The 24,151-nt window shown below is 31.2% G+C and overlaps 2 protein-coding genes across 5 annotated transcripts in view; one reads left to right on the top strand and one right to left on the bottom strand.

The window, feature by feature from the left end:
* Positions 1-4,539: 4,539 nt before the first annotated feature.
* LOC116772674 (cytochrome P450 6B6-like) lies at positions 4,540-6,477 on the top strand. Its single transcript, XM_032664933.2, has 2 exons — positions 4,540-5,935; positions 6,239-6,477. The coding sequence occupies exons 1-2, from the start codon at positions 4,582-4,584 to the stop codon at positions 6,403-6,405; spliced, it is 1,521 nt and encodes a 506-aa protein (XP_032520824.2). The 5' UTR covers positions 4,540-4,581; the 3' UTR covers positions 6,406-6,477.
* A 139-nt stretch (positions 6,478-6,616) lies between these two features.
* The window catches only part of LOC116772264 (collagen alpha-1(XVIII) chain), an 83,575-nt gene continuing 66,040 nt past the window's right edge, over positions 6,617-24,151 (bottom strand). The window contains exons 6-29 of one of the 4 annotated variants that reach the window (XM_061522225.1): positions 22,869-22,953; positions 22,315-22,361; positions 21,315-21,416; positions 19,182-19,196; positions 18,958-19,113; positions 18,687-18,884; positions 18,465-18,494; positions 17,513-17,680; positions 16,719-16,836; positions 16,553-16,639; positions 15,541-15,578; positions 15,231-15,440; positions 15,009-15,152; positions 14,743-14,841; positions 14,390-14,654; positions 14,229-14,306; positions 14,046-14,140; positions 13,393-13,485; positions 12,948-13,091; positions 10,753-10,883; positions 10,468-10,647; positions 10,081-10,224; positions 8,461-8,544; positions 6,617-8,042 (exon numbers count right to left, since the gene is read on the bottom strand). In XM_061522225.1, coding sequence (XP_061378209.1) covers positions 7,952-8,042; positions 8,461-8,544; positions 10,081-10,224; positions 10,468-10,647; positions 10,753-10,883; positions 12,948-13,091; positions 13,393-13,485; positions 14,046-14,140; positions 14,229-14,306; positions 14,390-14,654; positions 14,743-14,841; positions 15,009-15,152; positions 15,231-15,440; positions 15,541-15,578; positions 16,553-16,639; positions 16,719-16,836; positions 17,513-17,680; positions 18,465-18,494; positions 18,687-18,884; positions 18,958-19,113; positions 19,182-19,196; positions 21,315-21,416; positions 22,315-22,361; positions 22,869-22,953 — 2,802 coding nt within the window. In that variant the 3' untranslated portion in view covers positions 6,617-7,951. The remainder of the gene's footprint in view (positions 8,043-8,460; positions 8,545-10,080; positions 10,225-10,467; positions 10,648-10,752; positions 10,884-12,947; positions 13,092-13,392; positions 13,486-14,045; positions 14,141-14,228; positions 14,307-14,389; positions 14,655-14,742; positions 14,842-15,008; positions 15,153-15,230; positions 15,441-15,540; positions 15,579-16,552; positions 16,640-16,718; positions 16,837-17,512; positions 17,681-18,464; positions 18,495-18,686; positions 18,885-18,957; positions 19,114-19,181; positions 19,197-21,314; positions 21,417-22,314; positions 22,362-22,868; positions 22,954-24,151) is intronic. The other 3 variants (XM_061522228.1, XM_061522227.1, XM_061522226.1) reach the window with 3 other exon arrangements.

Here is a 24,151-nt window from a genome sequence, read left to right as displayed (position 1 = left end):
TTTCAACATAATTGAAACTTGAAATCCCTCGAATTAGTCTGACATTCCAGTTTGTAACTATTCTTTTGTAGAGTGAAAACTAAATTAGAAAGGTTCTTGGAAATCCCAAGTTTGTTAGAACAAATTGTTAGAAGGAGAGTTGTTGATTTCATCTTAATGAATTTTTTCGATTTACTCAAAGATTTTTAGTACTTATGTAGGTAAAGTTAAGTATTACGAAAGGCGGAGTATATGACAGTAAGGAATACATGTATTCAATTCATTGAGGAAATATAATTAAATGTTTTAAATAAAGATTTACTTTACAGTTCAATGATAAATAATTCAAATCTGTATTAAAAATAAAATTCAAGTGTATGCTTCTAATTTCAAATAACAACTTTTGACGGAACGCATATGAAAGTGTATGCGATACCCGCTCCAAAAAATCTTTTTTTTTGTCACTTTGTTTGTTTCCGGCTTATATCTTAATGGGCTGGATCGATGTTGACTGGAAAATCGGTTGCAGGTTCGGAGCGTCTTAAGGAGTAATTTAGAACTCACTGTTACCATGTAAGTATCTGATGAAAACGTTCTCCAAAAATCAAATAAAACCTCTTAAGGATAAAGTGTATCTCGAAGGAGTTTAATATACGGGCAATGCCGCACAGGAAAGCAAAATATAATATAAAAATTGTATTATCATATTCCAATATATATTTTTTTTTAATTACATTAGATGTCTAATTCTGAATAGTTATCCGAGATTTCCGTAGCGAAAACCATTAAGCGAGTTGGTGTTTTGTAGTAGTGATTCTGTTAATTCATTATTAAGGTACATATGTATATTATTTAAGAGGTGGCGAACTTTTCAACTTTACTTGTGATAAAATATTATATTTTTCCACATTTCTTAATTAATATCAAAATATGTGAAATAACTTTCTTATTTATGAGTTACTTTGATTTAACAGTGCAATACGTACCATGACCCAAGTAGAATTATATATTGACAAGTGTCCCTGTAAAAAACATCATGAGTGGATAGATGGTCTAGCTTATCTAATACAATTAGACCAAAATCTATCTATCTATCCTTACGAGATTTTGATAAAATGTTTCGAATGTTTTCTGTAACTCCATATTAGAAGGCTTTTATATGATCTCGATAAAACGAAGATAATTAAAAATACTGTATTTTTACTGAAAAGGAAGCTCTTCCCGTAAATTTTTCACGATGAAAATAAATGTTGTTGGCGGACGTAATGCGGCCTGCCCTCGGGAAATCAACCACGTTATTTGTTAAAACAACAATTAGTCTATTCTTTGAATGATTTTCACTGTGAAATATTTGTACCTCTTATGAATTTGTCATTAGTAAGGAAAAAAAAAAAGTTAAATATTAACTAATTTTATTTCTCAATATTACTATTTAATATGTAATTACTTACTTTACTTCTTCCAGGTTAGACAAGTGAAATAGAATATTCTGCGTCTTCAACCAGTCACTGCCGCTTTAAGTGTTGTCCTTAAAGAATTATCCTACATTCAAGGGAATTTTATTGCTTGCACTTTTTCCACGAGCACTTAAGTTTCGCGTTTAATTTCAATTGGCTAATAAATTTTGTCATCTTAACAAATAAATAAAAAATATACATCGCAAATAGGACTGTTTTATTTGTAGGAAGTGTTACGTTTTATTGTGCTGGATAAATGCGTTGTTCCGGGATTAAATAATTGAAAATAAAAACTCTATTTTATGCGATGATAAAAAATTCGGCGATAAAACACAAAGTCACTCAATACATTAATTATAAAAATTATTATATAGCGATTTTTTGGTATATTTTCAATTAACCTACGTAAAGATCATACAATCAATAGAAATGACTAACTAACGAAGAAATAAGGACGAACATTACTATTGTTGAAGTCAATAAATTTTGCTTAATAGATTGTATAAACAAAGCAAAAATAGATCTTATGATATAAATTTAATTTTTAACGTTTGTGTATTAAAATTGAGTATCGATATATAATTTTATGAAAAATGACCCAATCAAATTAAATTTTCATGTTGGGCTGAAGGTCATTAGGAAGTAGTCCTTTCTCTTTTATACATATAAAGGGAACGAGACTGGTTTAATGAGATCTAGTTTCATTGGCATGTGATATTTATTGAGATTATATTTATTTTATTTTAGAGAATATTTATTGAGATTTATTTTTAAGATGCAATAACATAGTTATGTGACATTATGATGGTATGTATGTATGTAGATGAGTAAATTGGGGTAAACGGGGTAAATTGGGGTAAATGGTGTAAATGGGTTTAATTATTTGTAGGTGAATGTAATGTTTATAATATTCATAATCATTTCAAAACCTTATTTTTAACTCGTTGTTCTCTACGGTACAGTTACCGATACAAATTTCGTTTCAAGGTTAATTTTAATTATTTAGTATGTTTCAGACACTAAAATAACTTTAAGTGAGACTAAAGTTGCAAAATATTGATTCGGAGAAAATATCAATTTACGGCAAAGGATTTTTTCAAAAACTTTTTATTATTTTATGTAATTCAATAATTACAAATATAATCACAAAATTAAATGTTTTGAATTAAATCCCACTGTATCAGAATTTCTCCAATTTTTGTTCCTTGATATTTGTGTTTATTTACTATTGATTACGACCATAATATATGTCGTCGTCAAACTTCAGAAACATTTTTGTTTATAACATACTTTATATAGTCGATACTTGACCATTAATGATGGATTATTTCAAGTTCAACAGAAGAATTGAAATGTCAAATGTCATTGACCTTTAACGACAAAACAAACATGGAGTTATAATCACAGTTCTACCTATTAAGTGAGTGTCAATGTATCGCTAATGCGTGTAATGTTTATTTTAATCGATTTGATATATTCTCATATATTAATAAAAAACTTGTATTAAATTCACCATTATCTTATCCACCATATTTATTAAAACTATGAAGATTATTTTAGTGCAATTTTTTTTTTAAATATAAGGGTTACTTTCGTATCAATTAATATTTTTTTCTTAAGTGGTAACAAAATATTTTTTAGAATGAATCTTTTACTTACATTTTTAATGAAACAAGAAACTCCAGTTAAAAATTTTGCAATAATTTCCGCAATGCTTTAAATATATTTTAGTAGGACTATCCAATTGTAAGAATTGCGATATTTTAAGGTATTGTTGGAAGTCAGGCAATCGTTTTTCTCCTCTACATAATATTTTATTACTCTTCGAAAGAAAGAAAGCAGCTAGCGTTTCAAATTTATCGACAGGTACATCTTAATTATCAATTATCATTCAGTAATAAATGAGTTTTTGTATTATTTTATTTGACTTTAAATTGCTCACTTTGTCTTAAACTTGATGGTCCATATGGCTAGATTTATTTCCACTCTACACTAACTTCTTCATAATTTAAATAACACTTACATGTTATTAATGGGTCCTTTAAAATAAAACAAACACAATTTCTTCCCGAATTTCTTTGATGATGGGAAACAGTACTCAAATTAATTTAGCTGTTTCTGATATTGGCGCGTACAAATACATAAACAATCAAAAATTTTAATGCATATTGTTTTGCATTGCGGTACAAGATGAAACTACGGTTATGATCTCAGGTATCTAGATTAACTGTAAAAAATTTAAAAGTAATGAGATTTTAGCTAATAATAATTAAAAAAGCGAAACAATGCCAATTCTATTACTGTATCCTTTTATATTGAATTTAGCAGCTCGCCTCTATTTACAGACGATTAATAAATATTTGATTCTTCGTACAATTTGTCTGGAATATTAATTTTTGCATGATATTATACTTCTTTTTCCCGAAATGTCGTTTGCGTGAACTTCGGAATTGGGATTTAATGGCAAAGAGATCTATATTATTATACCATGGGTCCATTGAAACTGTAGGAAACTGTGGCATAAACAACAGTCTACGGCTATATATATTCTGACGTCTTAGATGTATTAAGTTTTTTTTAATCCGTAAACTTGTCATCGCGGGTAGGAACAATAAACGTCTATACATTCATACATATTAAGATTATATTCTGAATGTAAGAAAAATAAATGTAAGTAAATAAGAAATGTTCAAAAAGTGCTTTAATATAGAATTATAGTGAAAAGAGTGAAACAAAATATTGATATTTTCAAAGAAATTATCAAATAAAATAAAAGCGTTGTTAAATTCCTCTTTTCATGTTAAGAAGAAATTAAAACTTTGAAGGCGTCTAGTAATATGTAAATAAGTAATTTTAAATTACAATGACAAGATCAAAATATACATTTTTCTTTACTAGATTATTTGTTTCCAATGACAATATAAATATTTCCTATCAAATATACGATAACCAATAAATGTGTACAGTTAAAAAAAAGTCTGAAATATAGATTTTGTTAATAATTTCATTTATTTAATGCCATATTATGTTAAAAAAAAATGATAAAGACACAGGCTACAGAAAGCCCTGTAGATGTCTCAGTTGTCATTCTGGTTCCCTGCGTAACAGTACTGCGTGTGGGCTAACCGACAATCATAGTTTTAAAATGTTTTACGTAGTGTTCTTTTGTGTATTGTTATTTTATTTTTATGGCATTCGAACATTTAATTATTGGAGAAACAGAGGTATAAAAAATGATAAACCTTTGCCTTATTTTGGAAACAACCTAAAACAATTCATTCAAAAATCAAGTATGGCAATGGTAGCAACAGATTTATACAAACGATATCCAGAAGAGAAAGTAGTTGGGTTTTTTAGAGGAACATCGCCAGAATTGGTAATACGAGATCCTGTTATCATCAAAAGAATATTGGTAACTGATTTTCAACATTTTTATGCAAGAGGTTTTAATACGCATGAGACCGTTATAGAACCGTTATTACAAAACTTGTTTTTTGCGGACGGTGATTTGTGGCGATTAATAAGACAGAGATTTGGACAATCTTTTAGTACAGGTAAAATAAAAAGTATGTTTTCTTTTATAACTGATGGAGCTGAAAAGTTACAGTCATTAGCCAATGATATATCAGAATTGGATTCCTATGATATTAAAGAACTAATGGCAAGGTACACAACTGATTTTATTGGTGCTTGTGGTTTTGGAATTAATATGGATACATTAGGTAACGATAGCTCGGAATTTAGAAAACTAGGTAAGAGAATATTCCAAAGAACATTTAGAGATTCTGTAGCTGGAGCAAGCAAATATATTTTTCCTGATTTATGCAGATATATCAACTTCCTTGCGCCTGAGTTAGAAACTTCAATAAACACTCTTGTTCAGAAGGTTATGCATTATAGAAATTATAAGCCATGTGGAAGAAACGACTTTATAGATATAATGCTAGAATTAAAAGAAAGAGGAAAAATTTCTGTGGAGTCTTTAAATCTAAAAGATTCCAATGGTTGCCCAAAAATTGTTGAAATGGAATTTACTGATTTATTAATCACGGCACAAAGTTTTTTATTTTTTGGTGCTGGATTTGAAACTACTTCAACAACTTCCAGTTTTACATTACACCAACTCGCTTATCATCCAGACTGGCAGCTAAAAGTTCAAAATGAGATCGATAGAGTTCTTATTAAATATAATGGTAAAATAACTTATGAAGCGGTCAACGAGATGCAGTGTCTAGAAAAATGCTTTTATGAAGCTATGAGACTATATCCTGCCGTGGGGTTCTTGATGAGAAAATGTACAACGTCCTCTTATACGTTTCCGGAAATTGGATTAACAATAGACAAAGGTGTAAAAGTTATTATCCCAATACAAGCGATTCACAACGATGAAAAATATTTTTACGAACCAAACAAGTTTCATCCCGACAGATTTACATCTTCAAAGGATATGAAAAATTCTATATTTTTACCATTTGGTGATGGACCTCGGGCTTGTATCGGTTAGTACACATGGTTAAATTTAGAATTCATCAAAATATTATGTAGATTGACTATAAATATATATCTTTATAGTCAATCATAATATAATCTACATACAATTAATTAATTTATTAATTAATTATCTATATAATTATAATATAATCTACATATATGCTCGCGTAATTCTTAGATATCTTAATATTTCTCTTTTGTTGATTTTGTTTTGTATTAATATTTATTTTAATAGTAATTATAAGTCTTTGTCATTTGGATATATTTTAAAATTGCCTAAGAGTTTAAATTAAATTATTTTATTTTTACAGCTGCAAGACTGGGAAAATTGTTGGCCATGGCTGGGATTGCTGCTATTCTTCATAAATTCCAGGTGGAACCTAGTGCTGAAAGTAAACAGTTTCCAGAACCAGACCCAATGGGAACTGTATCTGAAAGTTTTATCGGAGGACTTCCTATCAAATTAAGAAGAAGATAAAACAATATTCATTTGACACGGTAGTAAATGAAGTTTTTTTTGTTCCAATAAAATTCAGATTTAGAATTTTTACATTTCCTATACTTTAATATATAAAAAATATTTAAAATATTATAGATAATTTAATCAATATTAAAAAAATAAGAGATAAATACAAAAAAAAGCAATACATTAATATACTTATGGCAAATAGATATGTCAAAAGAAAACATTTTTGGCTGTGAAAACATTTATTCGATCTAATTGTATAGACACAGTCATATTTTACGATTCATTGAAAAAACATTATGAACTAAGTACCTAAATAAATGCTTATTGGTGTGTCATGTCTTAAACATATGTTTATGAAATACTATTTTTATACAAGTCACAAAGAACACATATCTTTGGTTTCATTCATATTCAGTTTAAAGATAACAATTCTCATTTCGAACAGAATCTATGTACATAATAAATTTTTTTAGATATATACATACATGTATATGTATATGAACATTGTGTCTATTGCCCAAGTATAATTACCTTTATTCTCGATTCATGTTAATTCTATTGAAAATATAAAAATTAACTATATTTATTTTAACTAACACTTTTAACTAATTCCTTTGCTTTTTCCTATTTATTCGACTTGTTTAAAAATAGCACAACACCAGTCGACTAGGATCTACAATATAAAATAAGTAGCAAAAAAATTTTGTTAGATACTTACCGATCTAAGCATTCTCATTACATATTAAAAATAATGAAAATAATCAGACTTGAATTTAATGATTAAGATTATTAAATTACAATTTGAATATGATGCTGTATAAGTAGCTTAGTATTACAATAATGATATATTGACATCGTATAGAAAAAATAACTAAACAACTAAGTTATGAAGAAGTAATAATGATGTGATTGGATTTTATTTGTTTTTTTTTTTTTTAAATATAAGCTATTATTAATTATATTAAGCAATAAAATAATATGTACATTCGTAGAGTTCAAATTAAGATAAACTAAATTATCACAAAAAACATACCCGATAATTATTTGCTTATAAAAAAACATCAATCGGAAAATTTATTTAAATCACCGCTCCAATGATTCGTCTGATATAATATAATACTAGATAAATAAATGCAATTTAGAAAACCTTAAAAATAAGTAATCGTTATATCTACATGCGTGAACGGAAGGACGTACCTACATTAGCTTTTAATTATATTATTAAACGATTTAAACGTTTAAATACTAAGCCATAAATTCCAATATTGCTCAAGATATTATACAAAGATATAAGCTAATTTAAAAATCTCGTTTGAACACCATACATATATTCATAATTTAAATCTCATGTAAATTGAGTATGGCCATATATTTCAGGTTTATAAACGTGTTACTGATATTAAAATTGATATATTATTTCGATATCAGTAAGACAGAATTGGTATTAGTATAAGAATTATGATTATAAAATTACCTAGGGTAAAAACGCAAACGTTATTGAAGCGATTACGGGCACGGACAAATTGATTTAAAGAACCTTCAAGGACCATAGCTTTTATGGTTGTCCGAATATCTCATTTAACAAGTCTTGATATTCTTCAGCGTTGTACGGATGATACTCGTCATTCACCGAAGACATGTTGTACCTGACATGAGATCAGATTTATATAAAGTACTGTATTTTGGTACACAAATAAAAAAATCTCACACCTTTACTATAGATATTTTTTTGTTTCTGATTGTGATGTTTATATAAATTATATACTATGGTATTTTTTTTTATATAAAGAACATTTATTAGTATATTAATGTGTCTATGTGTTTTATATCACATAAAATCATGGAGAAATTTAATTTCAAAAATTATTGTAAGCAATACCATGTAATAACTTCAAGCATTGAGGCAAGGCTATTTTAAATTCAATGCAAAGTATAACAATTGATATAAGTATATAAAAAAAATTACAGAAAATTAAAAATTATTATATTTTTATAACCTTGTTTACGTAAATAAGCGTTGTCTGTCAAAAACGTCGTAGGCACATATCTTAAAAAGTGATTTACCTTGCTATCTCTCGTTTTCTTCGAACACTCAAGTGCGAAGTAGCTTCAATACATAATACTGCAAAGTGGTTATTACAGGAATATCTGCAGAATAAATATCATGTAGTGAGGAAATAGGTTTTGATATCATTAGTATAAATAGTAGACAAAAACAGATGTTTAAATACACGTTTAAAAATTGAACAAAAAATTGCATCACGATTCTTTAGATATGACAATTATGTTGTGAGAAAAAAACAGGCAAATACATGTACATATGTATATGTATAATTAACACGCTATTACGAACCGGATGTCGTACCGTAACGCTATATTCATAATATACCGTAACGTTATATTTATTATATACCGTAACGCAGTGGCGTGCACACCATAGATGCAAATAAGCACTGCTTACCCTACCCATACTTACTTTAATACTTGTAATCATGCAATAAGCAATATAAATGTTTCATTGTAAATTGTTAAGACATTTAATATTATGTCAGTCGATTCACGATTTGGTAAAATTGTTAAAAGTGCCATCTATCATGGTATAAATTAAAATTTTCGATCGCCGCTTTTCGGCCGCTACTAGCGAGTAGTGTCGCTTGACAGCCAAAGCGGCCTTATGCCCGCTTGTGCTTATGCACAACTACTCGGTGCATATATTCCATAAAAATAATCTCAAGGACGATCTACAAAACTTGTGTTGTATAAAGGAAACATGTTGCACGTGTGTGTGCAAAAATTATGCATATGTTAGGGTTCGAGAGGCACTGCTTCCTTAACCATACTCCTTTAAAACGTCATAGAAACTGAGTTGAGTGTCAAATAAAAAGGGGCTATTTAATATTAAGTTTTTTTTTCCCTCAAACATATTCTACTTACCCTAACCCAAATCTCTGTGCACGCCCCTGCCGTAACGTTATATTAAAAATTACTTATATATTCTATTAATTATTAAAGGAGATAACTATATTTTCTAACAAATATTATTGTAAATGTTATATCATACTCGTAAAAGTTTTCCACTTTGTTCACACATTTAAAAATATTTCAATCATGATTATCCATACAAAGATTATATTTGCAATTTGCATAAACTTTTCAATTCGATAAATTACTTTTGCTTCAGATCAAACAACTAGTTTAGTATAAATTAATACTAAGTATGATATTTTAGTACCGATAAAAAATTGTAAACTACTCGTATTTCAAAAGTCCAGGGTAACAGTAGCGCTTTTTATGCTTATTAAATATATTTTTCACTTTCACGGCACTTTCCAGATAACATAAGTCAATCCATGTTTCGGATTGATACTTCTCACAGTATATATATGAATATCTAAAGAATTGGACAATCAAAGAAGTAACTAATAGAGGTTTATTTATCTATTTAAAAAAGTGTATACTGCAAGAATTTTCGATTCAATGTTCTTAATACATTTTGAACAGACCTTCGTATAACTATATTTATATCAAAAATATCACAATTTCAGTATGCCTGCAAAACCGTTTGTGAAATTAGAAAGCCTCTGGCATTTAATTAAGTGAACAAATAAATGAAACATGAAATTAAAAAAAATACGTAATACAATTTAAGCAAGTAATTAATGGTATAGATAATCCTATAATTACCTCTCCTGAGACAAAAGTCGGTGTGAATGTAACGAGGCGGCCATGCCACGGGATGAGGGATCAGCGCTCTGCCACTCCTCACAGAAAGTCTCCAGAGCTCGTTCTCCGCTCGCATGAGATCCGTGCCAGATGAGCTTTTGAGGCCTGATTTTTTTATAAATTAACGTAAAGTGTAACATAATTAATTTCTAAACATAGTATAAAAGTTCTCAAAGTATATTTAGATTTTAAATTATAAGAACCTACATTAATTCTCATTAAAATTCTGTTTTAATAAAAAAGAAAAAAAGTTATACAGAGATAGACAATCAATAGTTAATCTTAAATTAAATATATATAAAAGTGAAAAGGATCCGAAACATTTTGTACATAGTGGATAGATCTCACCAGTTTGAATCAAGCATTATATTCTTTCCGCTAAAGCTGTATATCCTTGGGGATCCAGCTATCACACCACCATTTCCATCAAAAATATCTGAGAATGATTGGAATAGGACGTCACCCTGAGTGTTGATAACTGGCAAATGTCTATCAGCATATCGCACTGTGGAATCTAAGTTTTGTATTCTGAAATAAATAGACGACGAAAGAATAATATCATTTGATAAAATTTGATGTGTCCATAATATATGGATGTCAGTAACAAGATTTTTAATATAATATTAAAACTACCTGCTTGTAAGAAAGGCCCTGAATGTTCCTTTCAGGCCAGCTCGACGAGCTTGTCGGTAGCAGGCATAGTCAGCACGGCGTATGCCATGCATGTCGCCGGACAGCGGCTCATTCAGAGCGGCTAGACGGAGCTAGATTTATAAACATTAAATATTTAATTATATTATAACTGAAAAAAATAACAAGCCTTTACCAATAACTGGTTGGAGTGTTCGTATAGTAGAGCAGTATCAGTGGTGTATTTGATAAATCAATTAACTAGTTATGGAATTTATAACATGTAACATTTTTAATAATGCCATGAAATTATTTTAATAATTGGAATTTATGAAAGTTCTCACTGGTAACATCAAATCAATTGAAACTTTAAATTAGCCGTTATTGTTGGTAATATTGATATAATGAATTACTGTAATAGCCTTTTCTGTAATATTAAAATCATTTCACTTTTTTTAAAGGCAAACACTTTTTTTATGGAGCAAACAAATATAGTCATTGGAGTAAAGAATATTGTGAATAAATGATCATATAACCAGCATTTAGTATGAAATGTTTTTTAATAATTTGGACTTGACATTATTGGCTTATATATGGGGTTTTCCAATAGGGACGCTTGAACTTTGACAGCTGATTGCGGCCATGTTGTTTGAGTGACAGCTATCAAATGCAGTGTGTTATATTCATTCCGTCCTCCCAAACCACCATGGCAGGTTACAGTGTCGAGCAGCACGTGCAAATCATAAAATTGTTTTATGAAAATGGGTCTTCAGTTCGAGCAACGTTCCGCGCACTTCGCCCGTTTTACGGTCGCGATGATCGTCCTGCCGAGTCGACTATCCGTCGATTGGTGGACAAATTCGAGTCAACCGGGTCAGTTAACAATCAGCCGGTTCCCGTGCGTCAACGTAACGCGAGATCTGCCGAGAATATCGCCGCTGTGCGCGACAGTGTCCTCGAAAACCCGCGGCAGTCAATTCCGCGTCGCGCACAGGAACTCGGCCTTTCGCAGACGACAACTTGGCGAATTTTGCGTTGTGACTTGAGCCTGCACCCGTACAAGATCCAGCTGACCCAAGAGCTCAAGGTTAATGACCATAGACAGCGCCGTGTGTTCGCTGACTGGGCATTAGAGCAGTTGGAAGTTGACGCCGATTTTGGCAAAAAAATCATCTTCAGCGACGAGGCGCATTTTTGGATGAATGGCTATGTCAACAAGCAAAATTGCCGTATTTGGGACGAGACCAATCCACACGAGGTTCACCAAGTGGCAATGCACCCGCAGAAAGTGACTGTTTGGTGCGGATTTTGGGCCGGAGGCGTGATTGGTCCGTATTTTTTCGAAAACGATAATGGTGTGGCCGTCACCGTCAATGGTGAGCGATACCGGTCGATGATAACCAACTTCTTTTGGCCTGAAATCGAGAATATGGATCTGGACAACATGTGGTTTCAACAGGACGGCGCTACGTGCCACACAGCACACGCTACGATGGAAGTTCTGCACGAGCAATTTCTGGACATGGTCATCTCGCGCGGAGGCGACGTGAACTGGCCACCGAGATCGTGCGATTTGACCCCGCTGGACTTTTTCTTGTGGGGTTTTCTTAAGTCGCAGGTCTATGCCAACAAGCCGCAAACCACCGATGCCCTCAAAGTCAACATACGCCACGCCATCGATCAAATACAGCCCGATTTGTGCGCCAGAGTCATCGAAAATTGGACCTTTCGTGTGCGCGCCACCAACCGAAGCCGTGGCAGTCATTTGAATGATGTCATATTCCATACATAATGGGATCAATAGACCTTCTAAATAAAAAAAAAAATTTCGCAAATATCTTTCCTACATGTATTTTTTTTTGCATTTCAAAGATCAAGCGCCCTTAATGGAAAACCCTATATTATACATTGTATTTTTGCTTATTTTGTCGTCGATTTAATAGTAAATCATTTAGAGTTTTTTTAATTTGTAAACTATTAATACCAACTCATTATATTTTTTCTAATAAATAAAGCTAAAAGTTTGTAAGAGCGTAATAAACGTTTTAAAATAATTATACGCTATTTAAGAACACATATTAAGCAGGATTATTTTTTAGAGTTCCATTTGAAACAGTAACATCTAAATACGCTTTTCTTCATTATTTACAATTAAATACATTTATGTCCTATGTACGACGTTTATTACTTCTACTTACACTAGGTCCCATGGGAGCTAGAGGCGTATCCACCATGTTTGATAAAGGTGCATGCACAAGGCTTGCAGCCGGCAGTAGTGGTGGTGGTGCCGGAGCAGACGTTGTTGTTGTATGGAGAGCTGATTGCGTCACTAGGGAACCTAACTGGAGACGAATTAAAATATTTTTGAAAAAAGCACAAGATTTCTTTTTGCAATTGAAAAGCGTTGGTTATATTGTTTTCATAATTAGTTTCCTAGACAATGTTTTCAAAATTTAAATGAAATTTTCGTCTTTACTAGATTATTAAGATAAAAATTTCTAGTTAAGATAAAGATTTTTTATTTATTTCAAACGATATGTTCTTAAAATATCAATGATGAGCTAAATTTTAAGCTTTATGGTTTTAATATTGAAAATGAATTGAATATTATGCTTAATATTATTTTATTTTTTATTTTCTTACCAAAACGTACTGCCAGCCTGAGTTAACCTTTACAAAAAGGGATTGTTCTTCAATCACATACGCAAGTGCTCCAAGATGACTTGTTGACGCAAGCTGTGTAAGAAGGTAATTTAAAATATTGATAATGAAGAAAAAACATAATAAATACAGCTCACAAGATCATAAATGTGGGTTGTTAAAATGATTAGTAACATTATAAATTTTTTTGCCTATTCTAGAGAGATAAATATTTTTTTTAACTAATTGCTTAACGACATATAAACACAAAAATTACTACAAGAAACAACGTTTTATATTCCTTCAATTTTTTTGGTGTATCCACTTTTTTTTGGTAAAGCAACTAAAACGCAATATTTCGGAGGTTGTAGATTCAAATCCTGCTTGGTCAATAAATTTTTCATTCTATACCGTCTAGTTTAAGTTTTAATTTAAGTATAAGCTCAACATTACCTTAGAGTTAAATACATAGTTGCACGAATTACTAAGTGAGATTGAGAAAGTTTAGTAGAAATATATTGATTTCATCCCATTTTTAAAGCTATTATGTTAAATTTTAATGTATTAACTCTTTATAGAATGTGCGCCGTACATCTATATGCGAATATACATATATTTTATTGCTTAAGAGATTGCGGTCGTTTTTTTCTTATTACCCGTAGCATCTCTTCCGTAGTGTGGAATACCAGAGCGCCGGGTACATTCTTGTTTGCGTTCGTTTCGTCTTGATGAGGTCTATATTCTGGAGAGGCTGAAGAAATTAAAATTGATTATATTTGTAACATAAATACAAAACATTGAGAGCTAGCCAATTAAGGTTTTAAAACTAATATACTTACGTATACGATCTTTATTCCTATCTTTTAAACCTTTCAACTCTTTTAAAGCCTTTAGTTCATCAATTGGACTTTTAGGTACTATAGTCCAGTAGCGTGCAATAAATTTGGATGTATTAGATAATTACCATAATATAATATATTTCTAAATTGTTGGAAAGTACCTGGTCTACCAAAGTATTTCGTGCTTCCATGCACAGGATATTCTTCTAGGTAGCTAACTCCAGGTTCACCCTTGGGTCCGACAATAGATATTCCAGGAGTTCCAGGTTGCCCTGGTGGTCCTGGAGGTCCTGGTGGTCCAGGAATATATTGTACTGCTTCTGATCTAGAACCGGGACCAGGTGGACCTGGAGGTCCAATAGGACCCTGCTCTCCTTTCGGACCAGATATCCCCTCTAATCCTCGGTCTCCTTTTTCTCCCTTAAACTTTATTTTGTTTTTGTTATTAATGTTATTTCTAACGCTGTCCCCAACATGGAGATCTATTTTAATTAATGAAAGACTTATGGTATACCATTGAGACATCTAATATATTCACTCCAGGGTCCCCTTTTTCTCCCTTTGGTCCTACTGGGCCTGGAATTCCCGGTGGTCCTAATGTTCCTGGTCGTCCCTAAAATGAAGTTGTGACTAAAAATGTGTTTGATTTTGTTTTGTTTCACTAATAGGTACCTCTTAATATAAATGTTACCTTCATGTTCTGTTAAGCGTGAAATAAATAAACAATATATAAATTAAACCCAATGCTTAAGTTTATTTTTAAAGACATGTCTTACTTACCATCCAACCAGGTAAACCAATGTCACCTTTTTCGCCCGGTTTTCCGGTTGGACCAACTAAGCCTTGAAGTCCTTGGGCTCCTCGCGGCCCAGGTGGACCAGGTCGTCCTCTTCGGCCCCTTAAGCCTGGTTCACCTTTTTCACCCTTCGTTTCAGGAATAACAAAATGTTTATAAGGTTTCGTATATTATTTTACAAGGTCCAGCAATGAAAACAAAATTACTTTGATTGTTAGAATATCAGAGCCGGCAGATGTTAAACTGACAGGGCCTGGAGGACCTCTTTCTCCTCTGTCACCCTTTAAACCTGGGCTCCCTGGAGGACCTGCAATACCTGGTAAACCAGAGGGACCTATATCACCCCTTTCGCCTGGCTTACCATCTTTTCCAGGAAAACCTGATGTTCCGTCATTTCCTCGACTCCCCTTCTCTCCCTAAAATGAAATGATTTTCAATAAATCCGTCACTTCTAGTTTAGTTCTTTAGAATTTTTACTTTTTTAGTGTTTTTTATGGGAACATTGTTATAATCCACCTTTTCTCCTTTTTCAGCTGGTCCTAAGTGTCGTAAACCTGGAACAAAACATGCTTATTAAAATTTTATAAATATGAAGGAAAGAATATGATAATTGACAAACAGATCTAAAATAAAATAATATAGCAAATAAAATAAACTTGAGTTTTAGTATATTAAAGTTTCGAATTCAACAAATAATTTTTTACAGTAACATTAAAAGTAGCATAATAATTTAAATATTAAATTTATTTGTAAATGCAATTACAAAAAAGTTATACAGATTCTTCACTTTGTAAATTGTCAGTTACATGTAAAATCATCTCAGAAGATTTTTTATAAATTTTCATAAAAATAGTAAAATAATCAAATAAATACACATATACATTTTATATGAAACCCCACAAAAACATAAACTAATAGTTTGAATAGTTTAGGCTATGTTATGATTGATAAATTACTATTACTAACGCGAAGACAGTTTTTAATTGTGTATAAATTGTGTTCATGTCTATAACGAAAAATCACAATAAAAATCACAAGGGTCTATCCTTAATGAAAATAAATAAAAAATAGACTGGAGTCTCAACGCAACAACTGGATTAAAAATTGGAAATTTCCGTATAGTGGTTTATGTGAAGTCTCATCATTTTAGAAACTAATTGAGTTTTTGGCATTGTCATGATAGTCTATTCTCGGATATATGGTAAATAAGACGTTAAAAAGTTAAATGAATGTTACTAAACTATATAACCTATATTTCGTTTTCTTCTTTTTGAAAAAGAATCGTTAGCACGTTATTCACTCAAGAAAATTTAAAATAAAATGCACCACATATTTCCATTCTTACTTAGAAAACGACACTGTGATGATGCATATCGCAAGATCCAGTGTTGCAATTTAGAATGGTTAATGCTATACTGAGTCCAATTCGTAGTTAAAATAAATTATTCTTTGCTTTTAGTATGTATTTATATAATTTACATTCTTATCTATCCTATAAAGTATAAAGTATATAGTATATTTTCTAAACCTGTCGCCAGAAATTCCGGTTCTTCCGAAGCAACAACCCCTATGGGTAGGGATGGCGGTCCCGGTGGACCAGGTATGCCTCGTTCTCCTAATTTGAAACAAAAAATGAAATTGTGTAAATATAAATCGAATTAAAATATTCAGTGACTAATTTCACAAATGGTTACCCTTTTCTCCTTTTTCTCCAAAACGTCCATTGGCTCCCGGTAGACCAGAACGCCCATCTAGTCCTGGATTACCTCGATCTCCCTTTACTCCTCTATCTCCCTTGTGGCCAGGATGTCCCTGTGAAGTACAAAGAATTGGTAATTTATTTTCATTTACATAGTTGAAGTTTACTACCGGTAAATCGAGGTGCTCAAATGCCCTCAAATTCCGAAACTCATAAATGATTTACTTGATAGGAAAAATATTTTTCTCCAAAGATTTTCATTAATTATAGGTCGTGTTTAGAATTACGACTCATAGAAATCGATCATTATTGTAAACATATTCTCAGTATATATCTCTTATATTATACGTATCTCTGAATTGTAGATATACACTTAACTACAAATACATATCCAGTTTCTTCTGCTGGTTTAGTAACGCTTTTAAAGTTTACCGTCACTTCGTAAACAATGGAGAGATTTTTATTTTTACATGCAAAAACTGGAGAACCTATTTTATTAATATATTATCATAGGCAGTGAAATTATTAGTAGTGATTGTCAAGTCCTATCAAATAAATTGTAGGAATTTGGCTTATGCAGTAAAACGATTACAAGGTCGAAGAAGCCAGAATTCAAATGTGATGTATATCCCAAACCGGTCAACGATCTCTTTGTGAGAGACGTACAGTGGTTTTCCTAGCAGTCAATATAATTTGATTTTGGTTGATGAATTATTGAATGAAAATAATGCGAGTCAAATGGCATTTCCATTATTATGAAAAGCTAAAACCAATTTATTTTTTACTCACACGGTCACCTTTGGCTCCTGTTTGTCCAATTTGCCCTCTTTCACCTTTGGGTCCAGGGAATCCCCGTTCTCCTTGTAGTCCTATAGGTCCAGGTTGACCTGCATCTCCCTTAGGCCCTGGGGCACCTGGTCTTCCAATTGCTCCACCGTATGAACCCAGTAATGATTCCTGGTAATTAATAGATAAGTAGTATAAATTTAGATGTAGTTTGTTTAAATATACTTTTAAAAAATAATATTTATTGATTAAAAATTTGTCTGTGGAAAAAAGTGGATGTATAAAGATCATCTCTTTCAAACCTACACACATATGATTTAATTACGGATCTATAATTGTGATATTGATTGACTTAAAATTTCGTATGATGTACCTATATGAATTATAAAAATTTGTTAATGATAGTTAACTACATATTAATGACATGATTATTATCAATCTTTCGGTATACTTAAATGAAATGAATAAACTTGGAAATGTATATTTTGTTAAAACTCAGTTCAAACAAACTCATCAGTATTATTTTTAGTTAAGCTTAAACGAAACTCTCTACAATCAAAATTTTAAATGATTTACTTAACAAAATGGGTATTATTTTGTGCTATGAGAAAACTTTTGGCAAGGAATGCTCAAATAAATTTTCTTATCTTTCCGTTCTCGATGTGTATCTATCAGCAGCGAAAAGTCGTTTACTAAAGTTTGTTGAAGCGGTTTGTTTACCGAACAATCGTTTCTAAAGAGACATTCGTTTCAGTTAGTATTAAAGAGGTATAATATTAGGATAAATTGATATTTCGTGTATTAAATCTAAATTTTGAATATTAATTTTAACACATACATTTTAAGAGGTCAAATATAAGTGATAGTATTTAACTTGTCATGCATTTTATTAGTAAAGTATTAATTATAATTTTAAACTCATAAACAGTCTGCTATTGTTATAATATTATCTTACCTTATATATTTGTCTAGGTTTCCAGTTTGACTATAAAGTATTGGCAGCATGGAACGATAAAAGAAAAATAAGGTACGTTTCTAGAATATGTAAATAATGAACATTTATTCATATAAGCCTGTTTTTCACTAGCACTATGAAAATTTATTAATCATGTCATTATGGGCCACTATTAAAATGGATGTCTGTTAATATATTTATAACAATAATTAAAATACTAACATCAAAGTTGTTATAATCAGAAGAGCCAGGTGTTCCTGGTGGACCTGGTGGTCCCGGACTTCCAGGTCTTCCATCTACACCTGGCTCTCCTTTAGGACCTGGTTGACCCTCTGATCCTCGTGGTCCACTGTCACCTCTATCACCCTTTTCGCCTCGTTGGCCGATTGAACCTCTCTCTCCAGGCATGCCAGGTTGTCCCTGTAACATTTTGGTTAAACATTTTTGCATTTTGATTTACCTATTTGATTGTTTTTTTTTATTAAATACTCACAGGTATTCCAGGAGCACCTGTTAATCCGTCAGCCCCCGTTATACCAGGAGGACCTGGAGGGCCTTGAAGTTCGGGAGCAATTTCCAAAAGTGATAATAAAACACTTGAATTGCATCCACAATGACCGAGCGATGCGTAATTTTCTCCAAAAATTTGCTAAAACAAGAGCATTGACATGAAATAAATTGCACGAAGTGAAATTGGCATTTGATAATTGAAATTACCTTTATTACTGTTTTCTGTGTGTCATCCAGATTGCAAAACCAAAAAGGCAAGTTAATTATTAAAATAACTTTATCTTTATTATTTAATACTTAAACAAACATTTTCTCATTAATTTTATTTATTTTAGGACATTTGACCTTTTACAAAAAATAATCATGTGAACCACTTTTTCAAGGCTTTCGGACAAAAAGTTCTTTCCCATTACACGTCGAATTTGAAATCGAAGATGGATGGGCTTTCATTACAAATTGGAAGACAATAAAAAGGAGGCATCAGAATGTAGGCAATGTGAATTCCAATAAGGGTTGATTTATGTTACCCAATAAATGCCCTCAGGGACGGGATTTAAAAAAAGAAAATTTGATTTTGAGAGATGCTGAAACAATTGATAAAAAAAGAAAATATTGGTTTATTTAATTTTTAGAACCTTTTAATGAATTAGTGTTTATTAAGAAAAGATTTGTTGTCTATGGTTGTATAATCAGTACCTTCGAGCAAGTTGTTTTATTTTATCCACATACTGTAACTAGAATTACAATTCTATGGAAGGACTATGGAAATTTTCTGTGAATGAATATTATCGACATTATTTATTGCTTCTTAATGATATGATAGGAAATAAAATTACGTTTGTTTTACTCATTATAATGCCTTCTGTATAATAAACAAATAAATGTATATAAACCCTATACTACCAACATTATTCGAGCCTTAATTCAAGATTCCGCACAGAGTAGTGCTATTCCTTATTAAGTACCTACATACTACAGACACATCCTAAAGTTATACACTTTATACCTTTTGTTGTATTGGTATTTGTATTGTTATAGTTTTTTTGTTACTAAACTTGGGTTGATCCTGTGTTTGATCTACATGTTCTTGAACTGTCAATGTAACTGATTTATTTAATGTTTAAAAAGTAATTTAAAAATATTAAAATGCTTGTTTTATGACTCCCTAAACTGGCTTTCGCCAATTTTCTGGCTATTATTATGACAGAGACCATCGAAGAGAAAATGAATCGATTGCTTTCGAAAATTGGCACTGTGCCCAATGCATAGTAAACTTAGTTATGATCACATTAATTCTGTGAACTGCAGTTTTCTTGGTTCATTTGGAGGAATTATAAATGCAAGATATTAGCAAAAATGTGGATATTTAAAAATTATTGTGGATAGTTAAAAATTATCATATTCCTTTTATTACAGCTCGCTTGTTGTTGTTGTTTTAATATAAAAAAATTAAACAATTCAACATAAGATATATTTTTACGTTCTCATGATATTTTTCCTGTTGTATCTGCTTTAAATCATTCTAAATCAGCTTTTATCGATTGTTCTTAAACTTAGATATAGGTAAAATTCTTTTTTGGCTAATTAAAATTTTTATATATTCTTGTGTGTATGTTTTCTATAGAAAAAATAATTTAATATTTCAATAAGAGCAAAGACTTCGTAATTACTACTTTTGCAATTAAAAAGTAGAAATACGACATAATTTTAAGAGTAACCCGCTTGCTTCAAGCAAGAACTCTTATTCCGAAAGACCATTGTGAATTGTGACAGACGTTATAATAATTTTTCGTTCTCACCCTTTGGTTACGGACTCCTAAAAAGGGGTGATCCGTTATTGTGTTCTGAGAAATGCGTGTTTAGTTATTTCAATGGGTCTTGTAAGTTGTTTGAAATGGCATCATTAGAATGAGTCAATAACTGATTGTTGTATATACGAAGAACTTACTTTTCCTAGTATCTTTTTCGAACGCTCTTTAACATTGCTTTATATAATTCTTTTATAATGTAAGTACATCTTTTCTATTTATGGTGAGTACTAATTTTTAAGCGTTTTATATTAAAAATATAAGTAATCAAAAATGTACAATAAATACATTGACTATTACTAAACGAAAAAAAATGTTTTAAGGAACCCGAATTCATATAAAAGGCTATATATATCAAATATATATATATCAAAGAATTTGTAGCTCGCACATTGTGAATATGGGAGATGTTATATACACATATGTACTAATATTAACATTAAAGTAAAAACGTTTACCAGACCTAAGCATAAATATATCTCTGTTCTATGATAAGTTTTCTTGGACGTATATATATATTTATGTTACTTACGTCATCTCCGGACCCTGAAGTTTCCGAGACGGTGTTTACGCCAGGAGGACCGGGAGGGCCTGGTGGCCCAGGAGGGCCACGTATAGATTCCCCAGGCGGACCCTGCGAATAAATTATTACTAATATTCAAAACGGATGCTAGTCTTTCTGTTTTTATAGAAAATAAATATTACATAGTTTAAAAGACCGTCCTGCTTCAGATTGTCTATATTTTTTTAAGCAATGTTTCATTTCATTCAATAAGGTTTCATCAAATCAAGTATGCTAGAATGCGAGTATCATCGTACGTACATGATCAAAACAGTGTTAAGTGCTCTATAATGGCTCTACGTCACGATACGAGCGTGTTACTCACAAACACACGACACAAATGCTTTTTGAAATATATGAAGTGTTCGTTGCATCATTTTTTGGATTCAGTTCATATATTGGAACTAAGATACTATATTATATACAAATTTTATCATTAATAAATATAATATATTAAACATGTTATGATCTGTAATGTAACAATATAATTTCAGATATTTTCTTCTTCTGTAAAATTTGTATACAATTATTATTGTATACAAATAATAACTTTATTTCTCCAGCTCGGTCGCATCGAGAAAATATTGGACAAGCTTTATACTAGTGTTAGATTTTTTTTTTTTGTCATGTCGTATCGTAAGCGTGTCAAAATTTCTAAAGAGCCATACGGTAGGCGCAACAGACAATAAATCCAGTAGCAAAACAATGGAGGCTGCCCTTTGTGTGAAAACTGCGAATTTCGCGTTCCAATCCCGCATGTTTGTTAACTGCCGAACGAGCACGTCTCCTTCCTTTTGTAGGCTCTTTATTTGCTCCGAATTAATTTACATTCATACCAGATTTCGTTTATTGGGTATTGTATGTACGCTTCACTTGTTTGATGTAGAATTTACTACTATGTTTGTAATAATTAAATTAATGTAATTTTAAGATGTAGTGTTTTATATTTAAATATATAATCATCTCTTGCCCTTGGTCCTCTTTCTCCCTTTTCTCCTCGAAGCCGCAAAGGATACCCTGAAATCAATGCAGATTATAATGAAACATTTTTATAATTTATATCAAATATATTTGAATTATTTCCATCACAAGTACTTGTTTCCGTTGAAGTACATTACAGTGTCTAACTAACCGTCAGATGTACAGAAAGCTGTAGTTAATGGTGTAGTTGGGATCATAAGTCACCCTCTATAATTACTTATCGGTTTGAGTAAACAGTCGTTAATCCGAGTAAACAGTGTAAATGCACGGTCTCTGAAAACGTCCCTTATAATGTTTCTGATATTATATAAAGTCCCCGTGAGCTTGTAAAACGTGCGGGCTTAGAGTATTATCTCACTGTTATTTCGGATGGGTGATCTTTATTCTTTAAAATTTTGTAGAATTTCATTTTTATGTAAAACACGCATTCTACACAGCGGTTTGACGTATTTTTATTAGATATGCTCAACATGACTGTATAAAAATTTAGACAAACATTTATTATTCTCACAATTTAATATAGGATAATTGATTAAAGTTTACCATCCATTCCTGGTGGTGGTGGTGGAAACGGTGGTATGGTCCCATACCGCCCTGAACCCTCTGAATCTCCTTCCTCCTGGTCGACCTGTGTCATACCATTATTATATTTTATGTATAAGATACAAGCTTTGAGAAATTTACCCTGTAAAGTTTTATTGCTTAAGCGAATTTATCAAGTGTTAATTTAACAGAAATTCATTTAACGAGGTAAGTTTGTTGTTAGTTTACGCTAGAAGTGTTCTATCCGAGTTATCATTTTAATCTCCTGTGTAGTTTTGTTTATTGAGATAATAAAGTTTCCGAACAAAGTATAGGAAAGTGTAATATGAAAAATATAGACAAATATGTAATATATTGATCGCAAAACGAATAAAATATCGACGGTGTAATAATACGTTGGTACCATTCTACTACCGGAGAATTTATTAGCGAATTCCTAACAGCAACATAAGTGTTTACTCAAAACAATACTGTGTATTTATAGCACGTAGGCGTTCAAGTTATAATTAATTTGCAACTGAATCCATATGACATAGCTTGTTCACGTGGTAATTTGATTTGGTTTCATTACTTAAGTAAATAAAGCATTAAATAATTGAAAACATTTACATTTCATAACCAGAACGAACACTTTAATGAAGACAATCTTTTTCCTTGTTTAAGGTTATATGGGGTATATTTGTCAATCCTTGTAGAATTTGCCCAGAAATTTCGAGACTTGAGACGTTTGATTACAGAAAGGGAGTGTATGCGGAGAATACGAAATTTGACTCCTGTGTTATTTTGATATTCCGTGTATGAATATAAATGTCATATGCCCCAATTTCGTGTAACCCTCGCCTAATGAAGTGTTTGCTTAACTTTTCACAGATGACTTCCCATTGTATGAATTTAGCGTTCTCTTAAATATACTTATATTTTTTTTATAGTAATACTAATTTGAATTAAATTGTTAATAATTATATGGTAGACAATAATTTAAAAAAATACATTATAGCCATTGGCAACTAACTATATTTCAATATTTTAGGTATATCTTAGTTTTTTATCAACATAAGTTCAAGCCTTTTTCTAAGCAGATAAGAATATCATAAGCAAACATGACTATCGAACGGGATATAGATTATTAGAAACGTTCGTAACCTGCCCAAAATATTGTATTATTTGAACGACAACGGTTTCCTTGATATGGATATTAATATTATAGAACAAATTTTAAACATCTGCTCTTAAGCTAAGATTGAGAATTATTTTCCGTTTTATTACATTGTATCAGCGAATGG

Source organism: Danaus plexippus, chromosome 12, assembly GCF_018135715.1.
Source record: "Danaus plexippus chromosome 12, MEX_DaPlex, whole genome shotgun sequence".
Classification (NCBI taxonomy): domain Eukaryota; kingdom Metazoa; phylum Arthropoda; class Insecta; order Lepidoptera; family Nymphalidae; genus Danaus; species Danaus plexippus.
This window is presented reverse-complemented; position numbering and strand designations above follow the sequence as displayed.